At 38.1% G+C, this 23,188-nt stretch overlaps 1 protein-coding gene across 3 annotated transcripts in view; it reads right to left on the bottom strand.

Moving 5' to 3' along the window:
* Positions 1-23,188, bottom strand: part of LOC141937377 (transducin-like enhancer protein 1) — an 85,309-nt gene that overhangs the window by 44,593 nt on the left and 17,528 nt on the right. For 2 of the 3 annotated variants that reach the window (XM_074854909.1, XM_074854912.1), the window contains exons 5-6: positions 16,823-16,885; positions 15,803-15,907 (exon numbers count right to left, since the gene is read on the bottom strand). In XM_074854909.1, coding sequence (XP_074711010.1) covers positions 15,803-15,907; positions 16,823-16,885 — 168 coding nt within the window. The remainder of the gene's footprint in view (positions 1-15,802; positions 15,908-16,822; positions 16,886-23,188) is intronic. The other variant, XM_074854911.1, reaches the window with a different exon arrangement.

Raw genomic sequence — 23,188 nt, 5'->3', positions numbered from 1 at the left:
GGCTCTGCTTTGTAGTCTACACACAGGGTATTTCAAAAGTCTCAGAAATGAGGAACAGATTAATCCCCTCTAACAGGTTCTGAAGCTGAAAGCATGTGACAAGAAAGGTTATGTCCTGCTTCTCTGATGGGACTGGATATGAACGGTGGGAAGCAATGCCCACTCTAAGGGGTAGAACAGAATGTAAGATCTGTAAGTGGAAATGCACCACTCTGCAGAACTTCTTAAAAGCTTTGCAAAATGGTTACTGAGAGTATCAGAGGAAAGTGATACCCAAAGATGCTTAAATATCCAACTAAGTTAAACAGACTTAAGACTAAAAACCTAATCATAGTTTTTTAAGCCAACAAAAGTATATTGTGATTTAATGTTTATTGTCTGAGGCCCACTGCTGTTTAAGACTGAAGTGTATTGATTTATTATTTATATATTACCTATTCATAATAGGCTTAAAGTTCTCCCTAAGACATAGATAAAGATAATCCTTTCGAGACATTCATGCTCTTTTTATTTAAAAAAACTTGAATTGTTAGAAGTATATTGTATTCTCTTTCTAAAAGGGGAGAAGGGAATATGTGATGCACACAAAGGAAGAAACTAAAGACTAGAGAGATGGATAGCAGCCACACTGTATTTAGTAACCAGACATTTGCCATAGTAGATCCTAGAAACAATTATGCATATAATCTCTTTCCCGTCACTTCAAAGACACTAATGCCTGCTCTATCACCTTTTAAGAGCTTAGCAGCAGTGTGATATAAAATGGAGTAAGTTGGCAGCAGTATCATGGTCTACTAGGCATGTTTATTAACAGTTAATTAAAAACTAGACACCTGCCATAAGAAACGTGCCCAAAAAACTACGAGTAACAGGTCTGTCTTACTACCAATTATTATTACTTGCAGAGCAAGGGCTGTGTCCACTTTCAGAGGGAAGTGGGAAGGTAGAAAAGGGTGCAATGATGCATACGTAAGTGACTGCACTGAGATAATTAGCCATAGCAGTGACTTTAAAAGCATCAGTAGTTCACTCACCATTTTGTTGAAAAAAATGAGTTCTTCGTATTTACAAAGAGAGAAAAGGAATGGCAAATTCAGCTTACTGTACTGTCTAGATGTAGGTTTTATTGCCTCAAATTTTTTCCCCAGTATCCCCCTAACAAGACCAGAAAGACCCAAAAATCAACATATGAAAAATACAGCACCTGCCTCTCTGAGCACGTGTACCTCCTAATCATTTTAAAGGCAGTACAGTTTTTCACCTCCAACACCTCAGGCATGTTCCAGCTATAAAGAGCTCTTTAACTAGGACTTAAATTTTGGAATTAATTTTTTTCAATCTCTCCCAGAGATTTCCAGAGACAGAGTCAGTAAGTCTTTGTGAAACTGATTTCCTATACATAAACAATGACAAGTCTCCTTTAGGCTTCCTGCTTATCAAGCTAGAGCATGAGCTCCTAGATGACTTACCATCTTAAAGTAGTTCTGCTGAGGTCACAAACACCTATTGTTTCCTTAAAAATCTAGTTTTGAATTCCTAGCATTTAACAGAGCATTCTTAAACAGATGTGTGATGTACTATTCAGTATCTGCTGAAAAGCACTGAATTAAAAATTCAGATGTGTTCAGATGAACAGTGGGAAAACGGTTATACCTGATCCCAAACTACAATAGCTGTCTTCTCTTGTGCCCTTCTAAATAAACACCTGAGAGTAGAAAAAGTTTTCCAAAACCTTATCAGCACTAGTAATACTATCAACTGATTCTGCCAAGGTCGGTAGAGGTGTTCTGAAAAAGTATCTGGCAAGCACAAATGTCATTTAGAGACCTGAAATGTAAAGGGCACTATTTCATGTCAACTTCTGTAAAACTAAAGAAATGTGATTTTGTTAAACTCAAGCAGGCAGAAAGACATGAGAGAAAAATGTGTATTACTGGGTTCAGTTTCATTGCCATATTCTCTCCCTTCCCGAAGGGAAATCTGTAGGTTTTTTATTTGCTTGCTTCAGTAGCAGAAGGAAGTGAGAGCCTGTATCAAATGTCAACAGCCAATGGACATATGAGGGCAACTGTCTGAGCATATACAGCTAGTTGACCAAGAAATAACCTGCTCCCTCACTGTTTAGAAACACTCTTAAAACCAACATTGCACATGTAACCTTCCAAAAAAAGAAACAACTCAAGATTATGCTCCCGTAAGATCCAACCTTTTCCCCCATTCTAAAAAACCCCAAAACTCTGCACACACCACCCACACTACCAACAGTCAAATTTAGCAGGAGTAAACTCATTGGACAGTCTAAACCATAAATTAGTACTTGCATTTAAGTTTCTGTAAATACTTTCAAAAGAGTATTTCAACTACAGGAAAGAACAAGTTGCAGGATAACAACCTCCCTTAAGAATATATCCACATTCTTCTACAATGGCTGACTGCATCAGTAGACAAGGAAAGAGCTACAGATATCATCTACCTAGACTTCTGGAAGGCTTTTGATACAGTCTCTCACAACATTCTTGCCACTCAACTGGAGAGGTACAGGTTTGATGGATGGATTGTTAGTTGGATGAGGAACTGGCTGGATGACTGCATCCAAAGAGTCAATGAGACTCAGTCCAAAGAGCCAATGGCTCAAGGTCCCTGTGGAAACCAGTAATTAGTGGTGTCCCTCAAGGGTCCATAATGAGACCAGCACTACTGGAGTATGTTCATCAATGACATAGCTAATGGGATTGAGTGCACCCTCATTAAGTTTGCAAATGATACCAAGCTGTGTGGTGTAGTTGATTCACCTGAGGAAAGGGATGCAATCCAGATGGGCCTTTGACAGGCCTAAGGAGGGGACACATGCAAACTTCATGAGGTTCAACAAGGCCAAGGGCAAGGTGCTGCATCTGGAGTGGGGCAACTCACAGTATCAGTACAGCCTGGAGGATGAAAGGATTGAGAGCAGCCCTGCAGAGAAGGACTTGGGGATACTGGTGGATAAAAGATTGGACATGCACCAGCAATGTGCACTTGCAATCCACAAAGCCAACTGTATCCTGGGCTTCATCAAAAGAAGCTTGGCCAGCAGGGGGAAGGAGGTAATTCTTCCCCTCTACTCCACTGTCATGAAACCTCACCTAGAGTACTGCACCCAGTTCTGGGGTCCACTCTGCAAGAAACACAGGGACGTGTTAGAGCAACTCTAGAGGACTGTCACAAAAACGATCAGAGAGAGCTAGAACACCTCTCTTACAAAGAAAGGCTAAGAGAGTTGTGGTTGTTTGGCCTGGAGAAAAGGAGGCTCAAGGGACACCTTATTGCAGCCTTTCAATATATAATGTGGGCCTATAAGAAAGATGGAGAGACTTTTTACCAGGACCTGTAGTGACAGGTCAAGGGGCAACAGTTTTAAACTGAAACAGGGTAGGTTTAGACTGGACATAAGGAAGAAATTTATGATGTGGGTGGTGAGACACTGGAACAGGTTGCCCAGAGAAGCTGTGGATGCCCGCTCCCTGGAAGTGTTTAAGTCCAGGCTGGACAAGGGCTTTGCACAACCTGATCTAGTGAAAGATGTCCCTGCCCATAGCAGTGGGGTTGGACTTGACCTTTGAAGATCTCTTCCAATCTAAACCATTCTATGATAGGTGAACAGACTGATATATGAGCTATCCTGTATGGACTGATTACTACTCTGTTTTCTAACTTTGCTTCAGTAGCAGAAGCCATGTTTCCTCTTCATTGTTTTTGGATGTTTGTTCTTCCTTGATAATATCACCATTATACCAACTAATCACAAAATGTGTCAGCAGTCCCTGCAAGACACTTCCTTCTGACCTATTTGAACCCTAATCTTTAGCACCATAGCAGCAATCTGCAAAACTAAGCTCTGAGTTTGCTTTCTTTTGCTGATGAGACAAAACTGGAAGAGTGGCTGGTACACCGGATGGCTGTGTTACCATTGAAAGGGACCTCAACAGGCTGGAAAAATGGGCTGACAAGAATGTCGTGAAGTGCAACAAGGGTAAGTGCGAAGTTTTGCACCGGAAGGAACAATCCCACGCACCAATACATGTTGGGGGCCATCCATCTGGAACGCAGCTTTGCAGAAAAGGACCCGGGAGTCCTGGCAGACAACAAGTTGAACATGAGCCACTAATGTGCCCTTGTGACAATGAAAGTGAATGGCACCCTGGGCTGCTTTAGAAAAAGTACTGCAGGTCAAGGGAGGTGATCTTTCCCCTACTCATCACTGTTGAGGCCACACCTGGAATACTGCATCCAGTTCTAGGTTTCCAAGAGAGACAGGGAGATACTGAAGAGTATCCAATGATGGGCCTAGAGAAGGCTAAACAGACCCAGCTCTCAGCCCGTCCTCATATGCGAGATGCTCCAGGCCCTCAATTGTTTTTGTAGCCCATCACTGGATGGCCCAATGACAGGGTGTGAGGCAATGGGCACACACTGAAACATGGGAGGTTCCTCCTGAACATTAGAAAACACCTTTTTTTACTGTGATGTGTCTGATCACTAGCATAGAGAGGTTGTGGAGTCTCCGTCCTTGGAGATACTCAGAAGCCATATGGACACGGTCCAGTGCAACTGACTCTAGGTGGTCCTGCTTGAGCGGTGGGAGGGGCAAGGAGGGGGGGTAGACCAGATGACCTCCAAGGCTCCTTTCTAACCTCAGGCATTCCATGATTCTGCCACTCCTATTGCTTACTGTTTTCTCCCTGTTTAAATGTGTTTTAGAGAAATGAGTCAGCTACTACTATCATTGCTTAATTTTCTACCTAATTCCTTTGAAACATCTGTGTTTATTTTGGTTCATTTGGTTTCCTTATCTCCCCTTCTTCTAAATGTTCAGGTTTTATTCTGACAGATAGGAAGCTACACTATACCACAGTAAACAAACTTGAAAGTGCCCACAAATGCATCTCTAGTTAGTGAGCCGAGAATGGAGCCTTTATAGTTTTGCAGACATTATTTGAAAACTATCCATTATGTGAACAAGCCACAGTGCCTTGGGTGCAGGAAGAGAATGTCCCTTCAGAACAAAGAAACAGTGTCTTCAGCAAGTCTCTTCCATCTATAAACTATGTGAAATGTCAATTGTACTAGAGATTTAAAGTCCACAGAAGGACAGTATTGGCAAAAGCTATCCCAAGCCATTATTTCATACATGTAACATTTGTGTTGTAGTGGCATGATTAAAGACTGCACTGTCTCATGGGAAAAATCCTGTTCCTTTTTCATGCTTTATTACAGAAGATGCACAGGATTGCATCTTTGGGTCTTAACATTTATTTTCCACTCCCACAAAAAAAAAAATCAAAACTTTTTACTGTGTAGAGAATTGACGTCAGCAAATATCAAAGTCAGAAGATGAAAAAGTTATCTATCTTAAGTTTGTTCTTTGTTATTATTTTCTACTACAGGAATCTGCTTCAAACTAATGTTCTGAACAGAAGGCTCTTGTAAGTTTTTCACAGTTCCTGTTTCCACTTGTTCGAACAACACAAACCACACTAATAAGTCTCAATTGCATATAGCTTTTTTGTAGCAGTAAAGGGTTGCATAAATTGCCTCACATAAACCAGAAAATGATGCTATAGTGGGATAAAGGCAGCTTCTCCTTCCCTACACACTCCCCAAGCAGTCCTTTTCTCACAAAGTAACTTCTCTAAAGGTAACTGAAATAAGGCTCAGAAGTTGTATTTCACTGCTCTGCTGATACAGCAGTAACAACACTGACAAACTAAACCCTTCTGCCACCTTATCTATAAAAAAAAAAATAATCAGATACAAGACCTTCAGCATGTCCAAAGTACTCCATGAAGCTACTGCAAAACAACATGAAGTTTATGGTTCTCAGAGTCTTTCATCTGTTTTCCTTAACTCCTTTTCTACTTGGTCTCTTGATTACTTCCTCACTGTGTTATTTCTCCTCTTTTTCAGAACTCACTTTCAGTCCTCTGCTATGGGATCCTCCTTTAGGAATGAAAACTCAAAATAGGAAAAGCAATGCTGATTTCAACTGGCTTATGAAGATTAAAAAGACCACTTCATGCTCTGCTGTTCTCACTACACTTTTACACTGATACATACTTGTTTCACTGTAAAATGTATTTCTTCTACAGATTTATGTTGCACAGTTTTTGCCATAGAACACTAAAGCTGTCCAACTCTAGAGTTAGGGGTTTTTTTTTCCTCCTTGCATTAGTGATTAAGCTACATTCTTTAACCTTGCTATAGTAAGGAACGTTAGCATAAACACTTACAAGCATAATTCCCCATATACTTGCTCTAGAAGGCTAAAAGGTCTTGTCTATCTGAACGAAGAAAATAAAAACTAGTTGCAGTCATGAAGCTGCTACATTAACTTCTCTGAAACAAAAATATGTATTTATTGATTGGCAGTGTAGTTCAAGAGAAAAATGATACCAGAGAAAAATTACAACACAGGAAGAGAACACAGATTCTAATGTGGGGCCAGCAAATCACTAGTGTACATGGGTCACCTCCAAAGAGCCCACAGAAGGCAACTGAGACAGCCAGCAAGGGTCAAAGCACTTATAGTGAAGCCTGCTACCTAGAAAAACTCTAAATTCAAATTTTCATTACTACAACAGGAAAATTTGAGAGCTCCTTAAAATCCTTATATAAGACATATAAATACTAAATATATTCTTTAGCTTGTATTTTAGACTATATTCTGTATTTCATGAGGATTTTTTTTTTTAAAAAAGGAAAATTAAGTCGCTCAACACAAGAAAGGCCTGGATTGCTATCAATTTGAATTACAGCCAGTACCAGCCTACCTACAAGTACACACACAGTACTTTTGTTGAATCATAAGATCCCATTTTTTAATCTGAATACTGTAATTAGTTTTACACCTATAAAACTGAGAAACAAGTCTTCAATGCTCCCCAGTATAATGCAAATAGAAAAATATTTTTCAAGGGTAGCTTATTAACCATTGATTAGTTCCCACATCATTATAGATCGCAGACACAGACTGCAAGGGAGAAAGAAACGTCCTATCTTTTCCTTAGCACTCTGCTGAGCAGCAGCTCTAATCTTTGCTGTGTCTTTCTGTCTCACTTTAAAGAGCTAGGCTTCTCTTCCCTTCCTTCTGGCATTTTGGAGGGCAAGCCCAGGCACCAGAATTAGAAAGATAGATAGCACACTCAAGCCTCCTCAAAAAGATCACTCTTGTGAACAGGAATGGCAGATGTGGGTGACCCCACCCAAACGATTTGTCACCACACCCAGTAAAGGAGCAAGTCAGCTGTTTTCCCACGAAGTGATCAGCAATTAACTATTTAACAAAAGTTTAGTGATAATTGTTAAATGGAAAGATTTTTAACATCTCGTTGATATAGAGGGAATAATTATATAGTACTGCCAGCATGACTGGCACTTTCACAAGAGTACTAGCAGCCTAGCTACACTGTGCAGCCTCTGCAGATCCTGCCACACCAGCAGAGCCCTGCAGCAAGGATGCCGGATATTGCCAGCAGATGGAATTCTTCCAGTTCAGCAACATCTTCTCCCCAAGGTGCCTTAGCACTCCATTGGTGTAGCTGCAACCACATAAGGGTTTTTGCCAACAGAAAAGAAGGGGTTTCTTCCCTCCTCCATGCTTTTAGGCTCTGTAAGTCAACCTAAAACTTAGTTGCTTGTACCAAGTGCAGACGCACTGAAGCATTGCTAGTGCTTGTACCAGCAGCTATGCTGGCAACACAACAAGCAGCCCACAAAATAGAGAAGCCCTTTTGTTATGCTAGCATAGCCTTGTATGTATAAATGCACACATATAACATTTTATACATCATATATACACAATGATGTATTTTGTATCTTATGTTAACTATATTGTTACATACTACATATACTGTATGTTATATAATATACATACTATTCTGTATATATGTATTGATTATACTTTTATATAAAAATATAAAAGTTCTGTGTGTTTGTATATGTAGCTTTTTCATAGCTATTCTACTAAAAATCTGTATTACAGGGCTGGCTTAAAAACAGTTCCTGTTTCAAACAGTTTATAGCAAAAAAAGGAAATAGAAACAAGTCAGAAGAGAATGTTCTAAGAGTCCCTGTATTGATAACGGTATTATTTTTTTTCTTAGGTTAAATAATGTTGGGGTTTTTTTCCTTAGGTTAAATTCTAAAGGAATAATGAACAAACAGCAAGGCTGAAGTTACACTGGAGGAAAAAGACTGCAACAATGGAGGAACCAGAGAAGCCTTCATTAAGGACAGATGCCACAGGGCAAGAGGGAGTGGAGGAGTAGAGTCGGAGTAAAAATGGAAAAAATGATCCTTGTGCAGGAAAACGTGTCTTCACCAAAGGACTTCCCAGACTCTAAAGGAAAGTAACAAATTCAAAACCACATTCTAAAAGCAACAAAAGACGACATTATATTATCTTGGTCCAAACAAGACAAAGGCTGGTTTTCTGAAACCAGTTACATTCTTCTGATCACTGTCAGTGTTAGTCAGTTTGAGAACAAAGCTCTTCTTTAATTTTAGACAAGTACATATTGCTTTCTCTGAAGACTCAGATGCAAGCTTTAAGTCCCTAGAATGAAGCTGTCAGCACACATTGCTTCTGGTTTGCAGAAACTGTCAGCACTCTTATCTGGGGCAACCATAAATTCTGGCTATTATTCACCTTCTAACCTCAAATCTATGTATTTGCCTTTTTAGCTACTGTTAACATGCCTACCATCCAACAACACTTCAAAAGCATGTTCCTGCTGCCACAGCAGCCAAAAACTTGTTCATGCATTGCACCAATTTGGAAATTACTTTAAAGATAGGGGATTTTATTACTGACATATGATTAAAATTATTTTCCTTCCACATTCTTTTAGTCTCTAGAAATTTAAATCTTGCTGAACATGAACATAGTAATGATGGAGTAGAAAGGCTTTTTGGTAAATTAAAATCCAGATGTTAAATATAGTGTTTTAAATTACACTCATCACCCTTTTGTCCCAGCTACTACAAACTACAAAAACATTTCAGAGATATTAAAGAATGAGAAATATGACAGTCATATGAAAAGCACTACATTGATTTTTATTTGCTGTTCCAAGACACAGACTAGATTCTTGGAAATTTCCTATACATTCAATAACATCTTCCACCTACCAAATGACGATCACTTCTGCACGTGCATTTAAGCAATCCATGTTTGCTAATCCTGACTTTTATTACCTCAATAATACTGCTTGTAAGTATTCAATTTCTGAGATACAGTTAACCAGCACCTTTAAAATCAGTATTGGGACAGTCTCAGGAAATTAAGTGTTATACCAGACAGCAACCTTGGTAGTTCAGCAAGTACTCTGAAAAAAGAAAAAATACTGCAGTTACACGATACCAGGAATCCTGAAGCTGATATAAACTCTTCAGCATATTGAAGAGTTACAGCAAATGGCTGTACAAACTATGTCTTTGCCCTGCCTTTAATATTACCTGAAGTTATCCTAAATGCCTATATTAGTCTCGCTTTGTGCAAGAACATGGAAAGCAAGCTTCTCTCCCTCCTCTTCCAGTCCTCCCACACAGCCTATCTCGACAGTTTGCCTTGCTTTTCCCCTATGAAAAACATAGTGGGTTGCTGTTTTCCTGCACATTTCCAATGTTTAATATTTACAGTACTTGTGTCCCCCTGTATCTATCTCTGCACTTTTCTACTCCCCTTGACTCCATCTTTGTCACAGTCTCACAGTTACAAGTATATTTTGCCTGCGCAGATCACACCACTCTCATCAGCACAGTGACAGTTCACCTCAGTGTATCAGTGTTTGCTTCTTAAAACCAGACCTTAGTTCCTTTCAGACCTGTATGCTTCATTCTGTGCACCTCTCTCTCCTACCACAAAGTAGTCCCCTTACAGCTCTACATTATTCAACATACAAACTCCTAATACCTTTCTCTACTCCTACTCATGGTGCACGACAACTCCATGCCAATGATATGCTTTGTCCTCTCCTCAACTAACTTCTTTGCATTTGATTTCACCTCATGTGCAGTCCCAGCTGAGTTTCTCTTCTGTCTGGGCCAACTGATTCATTCTTCCCATCCAACTCCTTCCTCCTCCAAACCTACCATATCTGAGTCTTCTTTCAAGAAAAGCACTGAAGGTCACATCACAGTTTTATCTCAGCCTACTGACTCTTCACCTAGTCCAATTCCCCCACTTCAAGTATGAATGCAAAAGAGACATTTGCAAGAGAGGAAAAGACATGCTCGTCTCTTCAGTTTGTGTCCTTTTAGTCTTTCTGGTAGCCCTTCCATATTTTCTTTATTAAAGCTCACTGAACACACTTTCTTTAACTACTTTCCTTGAACTGTACTATTCCAGCATTTTGACCCAACCTTCCATTCCTCTGAAACTATTTCTTCCAAACCACTCTGTTTAACAAAACGATTTGGAGCGAAGTTCACAAAAAGAAGGAATCATCTCTTCTGGCATATCAATCTCCTCTGTTTTTATCTACCTAACTGTTCCTGAAACTACATTGTCCATTGACTTTTCTGGTCTTCTGTTTCTATTGCAACATAACACAGGTTCTTCTAATCTTACCAGTCCCCCCCTGCACCTCTCTCCTGATGCAAAATAAACCAACTTACTGGTCATTACCATTCAACATGTACATCCCATACCACCAACATCTGCTCAGTAGATACTAATCTAGCTAGTGGTACCAACTCACTGTTGGTACCTCACATGATCATCTCATCAGAATCTACCTTCTCCCTGCATTTGCAGTTGCATGTTTTCAGCTTTGAGCTCTAGCTAACCATTTCTAATGTCTAGCTAACATTTTCTTCCAACTATCTCCCTTTCACTCCTTTCTTGAGAGCTGTTTAGCTTCACAAATTTGTAACCATATACTTGGTGTCACCTTTGACTTGTGGCTTAGATATTAGATCTAGATGAGAGAGCTACCTAAAGATCTTTTATTTTTCTTTTTGGACAAGATCCAAGATGTACCTTCTTCTATCTACTCACACATGAAACCTTGCAAGATAAGTGAGGTCTGGCCTGCAACTCAATTATATTTGACATTTGGATGCAGTTTTCCCCTCAGAATTTCAGAATGACTGAGAATATCTTCTGCAGGAAACTGTCTCATTTAGACACTACTCTCCTCTATATTGCTGCTCCAAGGTTCTCCATGTCCCCATCAGTTCAGAGTGCACAGAGTGTGTCTGTGTGGCGGGGGGAGAGGGGGGTATGTCAAGCAGAAACCAAGTTTGGTTAACACTATCCATTCACATTTTACACATTTTAGCCCAGGTTTTCTGTTCTCAGTAGGACAAACTACCAATACACATCAATAACACTTTATTTTTCCTCAAAATTTAGTGGCACTAACAATAAAAATCTGACCATTATTTGGGGACCGGTACTTTAAGAATACCAGTTGTCATGCTGAAAAATGCCTTCTTCCTTTAATACCTATTTTAAACTTAGTTTACAAGTCTGGAGCCTTTGTATTCTAAAAGCACCTACCATGGCAGAATCCTAACATGTAATTAAGGTTTCTACATATTTTAAAGAATTTAAATATGAAGAATAACCCAGGATGTTGCCACACAATAGAGTTCCTATTGCCAGAGTTTAGTAATTTAGACTTGGGGTTAACTAGTTTATGTTAAAAGTGAGGACATAGTGTCTTGTGCTCACTAGATCTCATTCTATTTAATTTAAAAGGAATAGGCAATTTCCCCTCCCTCAGCACATAATGCAGACAATGGCTGAGGAGGATCTAAAGTAATGCTACAGCTGCTTAGCTCTTCCCTTGCATTAAGTTCTACATTCATTTCTGCTCAAGTCTGTATTTCTATTTTATAATGAAACATACAGCCTAGTTATTTATAGGCTTTCTAAGGATTAACTACACACTCATAAGAATAAACCCTCAAGAGGTTAACCTCATCCTCTTAAGCTTCACACACTACAATCCCAGAGATAGCTGGCAACCACAGCCAAGAGAGAAAAAATAATCCCACATCTTGCTAATCCTTTAGCCAATCACCTCATGCAACAGTGGAAAGGCCTCTCAGAGGCCTACAACTCAATCTGTCTCAAGAGTACTGTCAATCCAAAAGATACATATTTCAGAGCCGTTAGCTACCCACATCCAAAAGCAAAATCAGTCATACCTGGCTACTCAGTGGTACACTGAAATCATTTATCTAAAATGCAATGCTAAAAAATACTACTATTTTCTGCTTATATTTCCCATTCAGATATTTGTTTATTCTACTCAAGCTACCTAATTAATTTGAAAGCAAATCTAACGAACTCTGCATTGTTTACATCTAGATAGACCAATTTTACTGTCCCTTATACTTCCTAGCATGAACTTTGAGTACTTTCCATTTTCTATCCAGATCATATTTCTCAAAAAAAAACCCCAAAACCAAACCTTCAAGCTAAATCATGATAACCTACCTAATTCTTTCATACCATGATCTGGATTCTCCCTTAACCCCAAATGTGGACAATGCCTGCAACTGCAGCAGTGCCAAGGAGATAACAGGTACACTTATCTTAAGTCAAAGGTTTCTGGTTTACTATTTATCTAGCAAAATTGCTACTTTAATATAATTCAACTTTAATATAATAAATATTAAATGGTGCCATTCAAAGAAACTGGCAAAGAAGCTGTTTAGCCACACTGCTACCCCATGGCTGGAAGTTAAAGCCTTCAAGAACATGCAGGAAAAGTATAAGGCCAGAGGTATGACTGTTAATAACGAAGTATCATCCACTGTTCTCTCCTGAAGTAAGAATTTTTAATCAACACAGAGTATTACTGCTTACAAGCTCACTGAGTCCAACTATATTACCTTTTTTCTTTTTTTAAAAAAAAAATATGTCAATTCATTCATTCTCTTACATATGTGCTTAATATACACCAAGTCCAAAGCCTGGCTTTTGACTTTGTAGGTAAATTCTCTGAAAAAAAAATCTCAGTCCCATGAGACTACAGGTTCCTATCCTCACTCTGTCCTCTAACAGGTTTCCACCTTTTCCACTGGAAATAAACACAAAATAAAGATAGTTCAAAATCACCTTGTATTTCAAAAAGTTGTTCCCACTAATTAAAGGTTTTCTCCCTTCCAGAATTCACATATGGCCCAGCAGCAACAGGAATTGCTCTAACTCAGGCAAGCCATGTGGGAAACTCTTGAATCATCTAGTGTCAGGACACAGTGGCCCATAAAGAGAGAACGTAAAGGGGGGGAAAAAAAAGTCAAACTCTGACAAAAATGTAGATTTTATCTAATCAAGAGAAACTACGCAAGTGAACATCATCTAGGAAAATTAAACTTTCCTCCTATCCTCAAAATTTATTGTACATAAGTATCCTCGCTAAGTATGACTCCAGAGGCTACTCAATTGCATCTTCTACTGTTACAGATTACTCCAGCCTATTTGCATTCTGAAAAGAAGTTTCATGATCTTTCATGCTCATAATAGATGTCTAAACCGTTAAATTACTATTTCTTTTCTTATCTTGAAAGACACTGCACTTTACCAGCATGGCCCTTCCATTGTTCTTTACACTAAGTCAGGTCCCTGAACAATACTGACAGCTGCTATCAAACTGTGCCGTGCTCACTCTTGGTGCAGCTGCCGCTTGTAGGAACAGACAGGCTTCTGATGTGTCCTCCCCTCTGGGGAGAGGGCTTGACATGCTGCATGCTCAGTGAGGGAGAGCAAAGGTCCGCTGAATTGTCAACCCAATTTTATGCTATTCAGATTCTCCAGGATGCACACTGTCTCTTTCAAACAAAATCAAGCATATGTCAGAGCATGAAACTTATTGTGCAGCACAAGATAATTATTGATAAGACTGTAAAAGACCACTCTGACATACATTTAATTTTAGCTTTATGTACATGCATGCAGCTACATGGTCAAAGAAATTGTGTCCAACACACTCATTTTGTCATTCACAGTTTTGAATTTGTATGGCATCATTCAGAAGTCTTTCAGAAGACACAGGAAAAGTATCTCTTCTGGTGAATCTTAGATAATTTGAAAAACGAAAAAGGTGGAGGCTTCTATTCCTGCTTCCAAAGAGCTTCCCCCCTCCCCCCCAAAAAAAGTTCTGAATTGCATGTGGTACTTGTAGATCCTATTGCTTTTAGAAGACTATAATGTACAGACTTTAAAGAGAGGTATATGACATACCTGAGATAGCAAAATTTGGTTTGGCTAAGTAGCACTATCCTAAGTCCATCAAGAATGTTTTTAAATAAATTTTAATACACATTTCCATTTACTGCATAAAATAGTCTTTAAAACTAGTTCATTAAAAAGGGTTTTCCATTCCATTTTCATCCCAAAGTAGTAATTCATTTTAAAAAATGCAAGAAAGTACAGTTCTCTTTGCTAATCAAATACCACAAATGTACATGTGCTGTATTCCAAAGATCAAATCAGGTATTCATAAAGTAATTCATTACACAAGCAAAGCATAGGGGAGATTGTGACAAATACAGATGTAATTATGTAGGTTTCTAAGATGTGATTAGCAAATCAACTAAGTAACAGTCAAAATTTGATACGAAGGGACAAAACTGCAGATTTGAAGGGGGGGTATGTTTATGCAAAGCTAATCTGTCAAGTGTAATAAAGCAGCTTGAATAAAATTTAAGCTGAAAATCCACTGAAGGGGAGGAAAAGCTATTAAAAGGAAATGAAGGTCACCCTCCCAGTTTATTTCACCTAATTGACTGCCAATAGCTTACCACAGGCAAACCAACTGCAGATCTGCAATTGAGAAACTGATGAAAGGAGAGTTTTCAAGCTGAGGCTCATTCTTTTAATCCTCCCTCACTCCTGTTTTTTTTTTCCCATCTCCAGTTGGGATGTAATTTTAAGCACAGATGGATTAACTGGTTCCATTGTCTGTAGACGTCATTGGACTATGGCACTGTTAATCCGTAGAGCAGCATGTCTAATTATCATTACAAAGTGTCTGAGGGAACTATAAAGACCAGCAGGGCATCTTCTCACAAGCAATTAACATAAATTGATAAATGAGTAATTTGAATCCGCTCAAGGCGTTCACATATGAATAAAATCAGAAAGGATAGGTTCTTGTTTCAGCTACTTCTTTCACTTAGTCTGGAAGGGCAGAAAACATGAGAAATATTCTAGACTTAGTGGTAGGGGAAATGAACTCATGCAGTGGAAGGAATGTAAGGTTCAGAAAGTTCATTAATACAAAGCAAATTACTTGTGATTGACAACCAGTCACTAGCAAGTAGTATTAACTTATTTCAGCATATTAAGAAGCACATACTTGGTGAAAGGCTATTAGAACACTGTCAGACAATTAATACTACTTCAAAAGCAAGTGAAGTTTCTTTTCAGTAGCTTGCTAATTTAAAATTCATGAAGGATTCACAAGAAAGGGAAGAAAGAAGAATGAATAGTTGTACAGGCTCCAAGAACTCAAGTGTCACAAAGCATGAGGCAAAGGTAACTGGATCAACTGACATACAATACCTACAAATAAACAAGCAGCTCTCCTAATCATATTTCTTGCAGGATATGTTTTGTTATACACAGTACTGCTGCACAAAATGATGTTCTGAAAGTAAACTATTAACTTTATCCCTGCTAAAAATCTATGGGAAGCAAGGCAAACACTTCAGCAACACTGGGCATCAGAACAGTGTTAGATATCAAAACATTAAGCTTATTTTAAAAATAGCAAAGCAGTAAGGTATGAAAGCAAGTTATACACACTGTAGGAGGTAGACCTGGAAGGCCACGTACCCCGATGATGGCATTCAGTTCAGCCATGGTCACTTGTTTGGCACGTTCTACAGCTTGGGCCACTTGCTGCTGATGCTATTAAAAGAAGAAGGAGTATGGGAAGGAATTTATGTTAAGGTATTGACCAGTCCAAATCAAACCAGGATCATAAACACCTGAATAACCAGTTTGTCTGAAGAAGTCCAGGCTACCTATTACAAGACATTTTACGCAGATAAAAGGTAACAGTGCCCTATTTCTCACCTGTTCCCCCATGCCACTTCAATATTAGTTTTCTGGAAAATGAATAATCAGTTTCTAATTCAGTTGACAGGACAATAATGTTAACTTCACAGTAGTATAAATTTTAATATTTATATACTCTGCCCACACAGCAAAACCTACTGAAATAGAAGTGCTTCACTGAACTCAACAAGAGCTACAAATAATCTTCGTAAAGAAGTGCTTCACTGAACTCAACAAGAATTACAAATAATCTTTGTGAACTGTAAAGTTTGAAAAGACATATCCAAAATAACAGGCTTCAAAATGTAACAGTAGCTGCCCACAATACACTACAATTGAAGTCATTCAGACCAAATGCAGGTTTGTAACCTTAAACAGTGTTTTGCATCTGAGCTAACTACTCACCTTTCGCACTAAAATTTGAAACATTATGTAGACAAGATAAGCATGCTTATTTCATTAGATTCACATTTGACAACTGAGTATCAAATAAGCAATCACCATGATTAGAAATGAAAGCATTTTTTTGTATTAGTAATATTTTACAGACTCCCACTCTCCTCAGGCAATGAATGAGGCTGAGTCATTGTCACTAGTTTGAACTCAGATTTGTTAGACCAAATTAGCAGGGGGTTTGCACACTTCAGCTGTAACAGATGTTCCTTACACTTGTGTATTGTGATAAAATTAACATCTTAAAACTAGCTAATTTGCAAACAGAAAAGCAACATAATTGCACTTTAACAGTTGAACAGTTTTACTTACTTCCTGAGACAAAAATGGGATGACTTGTGCACAAATTGTATTCAATCTCTTGGCGATTTCTGTCTATAGAGGAAAAGTATTTTGATTAAAAATGTGTTCTAGGTTTGTTGCCACATATTAACTAGCATACAGGATTATATTAAGTTCACACGGTGAAGAAAATAACAAAAAATCCACATCTTCATACTACTGCAAATATAAATAGTTTATATATAAACTCAGATGAGGACAGAGATTTAGTTAGCTACTCTAGGACATCTGCCATGTCTAAAGCACCTAATCTGTATACACATTTAGGCACAAATCTGGTCCTTGTACATAGCTTATTAATAAGGAAAGCATTTTTGAAATCCATGAAGTTCAAGATAAAGCCTTTTAAAAGGTAGATTTATTATTACTCAAATTATGAAGCAGCAGAACATGAAGGTGACAGGCATGGAAGAAAAATATTTCTTTCATGATTAATTTTATCTGCCTATTAGAAGGTAAAATTAGTTTTGCTGACAGAAACACACTATCAGAAGTACAAAAGAAATACCAAAACAGAAGCAAGGCAGAATGGAGACAAAAGGTAGAGACTTCTAAAACACCCATACTGAGAGAGAATTAAAATAATGCAGACAAGAAAGAATCAGATCAGAAAATGTAATAATCAGTAACAGCAAGTTAGTGAAACCGTGAGTAACAAGAGAACAATAAGGCTAGGAAACAACAGAGTAGAGAAAATCCTTCACTGAAAGCAGCAGAAAAGACAGCAGGACAAAGTGTCCAAGGTTCTACTTTTCAACAGCTTTATGGATCTCCCACTTTTGCCATGTCAACTTGAACACAGGATTTCTGGGGGGATACAGAGATCTTTTTCTCTCATTACTCAGCCTTACCTCGGCTTACAGCTTTTCAGATTTCAGAACCACCATTATAATTAACCCTCAAGGTACCTGCACACCTCCTACAGTTTTCCTTAAAAACATCTCCTGCAGTGGCTGTAGCACAGCTGCACAAAACCAAAATTAGCATCCAGATACGAACACGGCCTACACACAAAACATTCTGAACAGCTCTTGTCAGTCTCTGTCATATCATTAGTCCATACGTATATTTCTTGGGTTGTTTTAGACACAAGAAACAAGAGATCCCTCCTGAGAATTGCTAGGCCTTCCATGAAATGACATGCATAAACTTGAGCAAAGATAACCTCTTTCAAAGAAGTCAGATGAAAATATCCCTCCCATCATCCTGAGTTTTTTAGGAAGACACTGCGATGTGCTGATCCTTATACATCAGTCAAGCATTAATTAGGATACAAAAGCCATGCTCGCTCCTGTGTTTCAGCAGACAGGTGATTTGGGATCTAAATACAAGTGGCAAGCTTTAAAATCTCTTTCCCCACCTCTGACAAACACAAGAAAAATATTCAATAGCATTGAGACTTGTAAAACACTATGTCTCTCTGATGTAATCAGAAGTACTCCACCTGACCAAAGTGTCTGGCATTTGACACATCCACTCTAAAGTTTTGCAGAGAAAAGTCTCTGAAGCAGTTCTGGGATGGCTTCTTCCTAGGACTAAAAGGTTCCCCTTAAATAAGGGCAATGAAGTGACAGCTGCTTTACAGCAAGCCTTTCTCCCTCTGCAGCAAGGCGACATCCCTATTCTCAATAGAAACAGCTACCATTTCACACAGTACCACAGCCATCTGTTTCTGTTTTGTTTGGGCCACGACCATAAAATATCCATCATTCTGTGTGTGGCCTTTAGTACTGGTACTGCATACGTACTGGCAAAGGCAATACAAGGAAGTCACCAACCATTACCAAATCTGTTGGTACTTTCAATGTCTGTTAACAAGATAAAAAAAACCCACACACAGTTGTGAAAATCTATGTACTAAAGGGCATTTTTCCACATATCTAGTATGTCTCTCCAGAAGGCAAGGTATGTCAGCTATGGAAAGAAAGTCTGTTGCATAGTAATCTGGTTGGCTGAAGTTTAGCTAAGATATTTAGGGTCCAAGAGGTTAATTGCCCTAGACCAATGGGACTACCTTTGTTTTCAAGACAGAAGCCATGATGAATCATAGCAGGTGATAAGTGGGGAAAGAAAAAAGTAATGTAAGAAACTCATTTGGTTTCTTCTAAAAAGTTCTTTGGCCTGTATGGCCTATAGAAGTCTCCATGTTCTGTAATACTGAGATAAGTATCCTTATTGTAGCTGTGAGAAAAAAAAAATGTTTTCAGTGGTCTATGAAACACAGAAGTTGTCAACATGATCAGGTTTTCCTTCACAGGTCCCAAATATCAGAGCTTTACTGTAATAACACAGCACGCAGGACTGCACAGTAAGACAACAGAATGCGACATCATGCAATAATTACCAGTTCCAACTCAGGATGATTAGATTTTTAAAAATTATTTCCTTTCCAAAAAACAGGCATAATCAACTTTCTCCCCTTCCCAATCAATCTTACTTTAAAATTACTGCTTCAATTACTATCATACCTGATTTAGTATCAGAAGTAAAAGAAATGTATCCTTTGTCTTTACCAAAGCAGGCATCATTGATGATCATACGTGAACAGCATCCTTAGTATTCACCCAGTGCTAAGTAAACTTAAAGTGTCCATGCCATAAATAAGTATATTTTGAGATTTCTTGCTGCTGTTACAAGTGCCAGTTAAGAGACATTTACACTGAAATGAAACTGAAAAGACTATTTTGTACTTCGTAAGAAAAGTCTGCTTACATTTAAAAGGCAGTTTGCTTACTAGCACAATTTCCCACACACAATTAAAATACTTAAAAATATTTATCCACTATGATATTTCACACATCTCCTGTTTGCTGCCCTCAAATGTTTCGTAAAAACTATTCTTATTCAAAAACACGTTACAAAAATATTTTTGTTCTCCAGTGAGTTGTGACAGAGTTTAATGCACAATTCACCTAATCTTGCCCATCAGGAGTTGCATGAGATTGTTTTCAGAACTGGGAAGAAAGAACTTTCATTACTTTAAATTTAGGTGTTCAAAACGCAATGTACATTCACCTTTCAAGGTGAAATATCTTTGAGACTATATGTGTGTGTGTGTATATATATATATTCATTCTTGAAAGCAAATACCGTTTTTGAAGGAGTCTAGGAGAGCTTCGTTACTCAAGGCTAGATATCAGTAATTGGTGGCATTAGAGTAAACTATATATTCCAGATTTGGGACTCATGCATTTGAAAGTCTTAACAAGAAGGTACTTATCAGTTACTTCTAGCAGCCTCCCAATATAGCATAGCTATTATCTAACTGAAGATATTGAGATGGGTAAGACAGTCAGAAGAATGAGTAGACAAAGAAAATCTTGCAGAAAGCTACTTGAGCATAGACAAACATGACTAATTGCCCATGTTCTTTAGCTCCTTGGCAAAGCAGACTGTAGATGCCTGCATCCTTCATGAAAGCCCTCCTAGCTCTATGGCAGCTCTTAGCAAAGCATCTGAAGTGTTCTTAATTGTTTGTGTTCTTAATGCAGAGCCTCTTGAATACATTCATTTTTAATAGAGGACTTGAGTGTGCGGCCCATCAAAGAATGACAAAACTACATTAATTCACTGGTTCTTGCTGTTGTAATGACTGTCTTCTGAATTATTTGCAAATGACAAGCTTGTCAGACCCCTGACTGAAGTGCTACCCTCCTTTCTGAAGTATCATTAAAAATTAACATGAAGGAATTCAGCTGCATTTTATAAAATTAGATTGAGCCGACAGATTTTTTTTTCTTCACTTGTGTAATTTTTTTGCCTTCGTTCCATCTAATTAAGGACTTAAATGTTTTGATGTAACTGTTGGCATACTCAAGTGTTTGTACTTAAGTTTGTCTCTTGCTAAAGTGAATTCTTAATATAATGACAAAGAACAAAGCAGCCACACTAGTTACTAAATATATTCATTTAAATAAGTCATTTTACTAAGCAGGTAATAAAGAGCTTTTATATACAATTGTAGTTTTTCTCCTCCTGCACTGTTAAAAGTAGTATTGAAGTATTTGCCTCTACAGTAGTCTACTCCAAATCACTTTGCATTTTGACAGCCTGTACTTTCCAAAGCACCATGAAAGATATCATACTTAAATCAACATTATTTCTTAAGCAACTACAGATTTTTGCACTGGAATGAAAAGAACGAAGTACAATACAAGTATCCAAACTCTAACTGTATTTCTCACAACACCCAACACCCATGTGTATTTCATCACTAATGCTGGAAGCTGCAGCCTACGGGAGCCACCACTCTCACTTCTGAGTGATGAATGCAACCTTTCTCTGACAAAATTAATCACCTTTCAGCTTCAGAGGTTTCAACAGTAATAATTTTGGGTTTGCTCCAATCACTGTCTACCACACATCCCAGTAGTGACTTTAGCTACAGCAATGACGGTGATCTGAAGTTAAATCTTACAACACATTATTTTTAACAATCAGTTGTCACAACTGCTCTATTAGTGCTGAGATTCTTCAAAGCTGTCCAAGTGACCTACCTTTACAAAATAATACTCCACTAAAAGTGTCCATTGTATGTCAGAAGCTTGCTATTCTTTCTCACAAACTGCACTTCCTATATCACAAAGTTAGATCAGTATTTGAAAGCACTCTATCACCACTTCTTACAGACAGGCTTTATGTGTTCTCATTTATTACCTTTTTATATACTTCAGTTATTTCAGACCAATTTTGAGAAACACATTTGTCACTAGATTGGGAAGAATACAGTTTAGGAATAACATGATTAAAATTAAAGCAAGAAAATCCGAAGTTCTGATGATACCAACAAAAAGCATGTCCTAACCCATTCATTTAAAGCAAAAGAATCAGAGAATAATCAGCCTTTAAGGCCCAGAGAAAAATATACTGTCAAATCACATTCACAAAAGCTTTAGAAGGCAATTCTTAAGTACTCTGCCTTCACTTACACTTTTAACACTAGAAAGCCAAGTACAACACTGAATTCCTTCTGGAAGAACAAAATGGACTTCCTGTCATTTATAGCATGTAACACAGTAATCCACTAGGGAGTAAAGGTCAATGTTGCACTTTTGGTCATTACCGAATCATTTGAGATTATCTCTGGTGGAGATGAGAAGAAAATCGAAGGCTATGAGAATGCTGCAAATGGCTTGACCTCAGACCAATTTTCATCTCCATCTAACAGACATGTGGATAAAAACCCACTTTACGGGACATGCTTGATCATTTTTTTAATCCCTGTTGCAAACCAGAAATCAGTTAAATACTACATTTCAGAAGTCCTTGGGTAAGAAACTGTGTGTGTATATTTTAGTCTTGAGCTGAAGTTTAGTACCCATTCCATATTTTCATCTTTCCAGCAGAATCACTGAAGCAAGCGGTACATTTAAATAATGTAGTCTTTATTATTTTTCTTCAAAGACAAGAAAAAGCACACATTCACAGTGCAATTACAAAAAAGAAACATTTCACTGTGCTTAGCTCTCTGCATGCTTTGTTAGACCTTTGCTACAGAAAGACTCAAGCACTTCCAAAAATCTGTTGCTAAGAATTCAGGGCATGAGGGGATGCTAGAGGTATCATTAAATCTCAAAACTTGAATACTCAAAAGCCTCAAATGATTAAGGGTAGCATTCTATGAACTTTGCTGTTCATGAGTTACTGAATCCACACTGAGCAGTAAGATATGCATATATTATTAATATCCTTTTATTTAAAACTACCACACTACACTCTTTTGGCAATGGCTGGAAAAGGAAAAAAAGGCAACATGCCATTAAGAAGTTTAGGCCCCCATAGTATATCAATGTCAAACATCCGTGTGTCAAGCTAAGATTCAATTCAGGTAAGTACCACTGCCAAATTTTCTTGTTCCCAGACGTGCTTTAAGATTATTTTATTGCTTAAAATTTAATTTGTTTCAACTCACATCTCCATGACAACATTGGCTAACCCTGCAAATCATTTAGGTAATTGGATATCTTATCTTTCTATTGCTCTCAAATCGAATGATTCTGCTAGAACTGCAGCAGCCAATCAAATTTACAGGCCTCCTGAGTAATAGACTTGCACAAGTAGCCGCATTCATCTCCCCTTTACCACAGTTTTAACCACCCTGCGACAAACTGTGGAAGTTGGCCTTCAAACTCTATTTTAAATTATAAACACTGTCATTACTAATATTCTCACCAACCGGAGGGGGTGGGAAGGTTTATTCTCAACAGATACTTGAAATTCAATCTGACAAGCAGCAATGGGTAGCGTTCATTTCAGCGACAGGAACAATCTCTGTACTTTGGGCATAAACTATCAGTTTAACATGACATATCATTAACAAATACAGCTTTCCCTCTG

The sequence above is a fragment of the Strix uralensis genome, chromosome Z, assembly GCF_047716275.1.
Source record: "Strix uralensis isolate ZFMK-TIS-50842 chromosome Z, bStrUra1, whole genome shotgun sequence".
NCBI lineage: Eukaryota > Metazoa > Chordata > Aves > Strigiformes > Strigidae > Strix > Strix uralensis.
The sequence above is the reverse complement of the archived record's forward strand: the minus strand, read 5'-3'. Positions and strand labels throughout refer to the sequence as shown.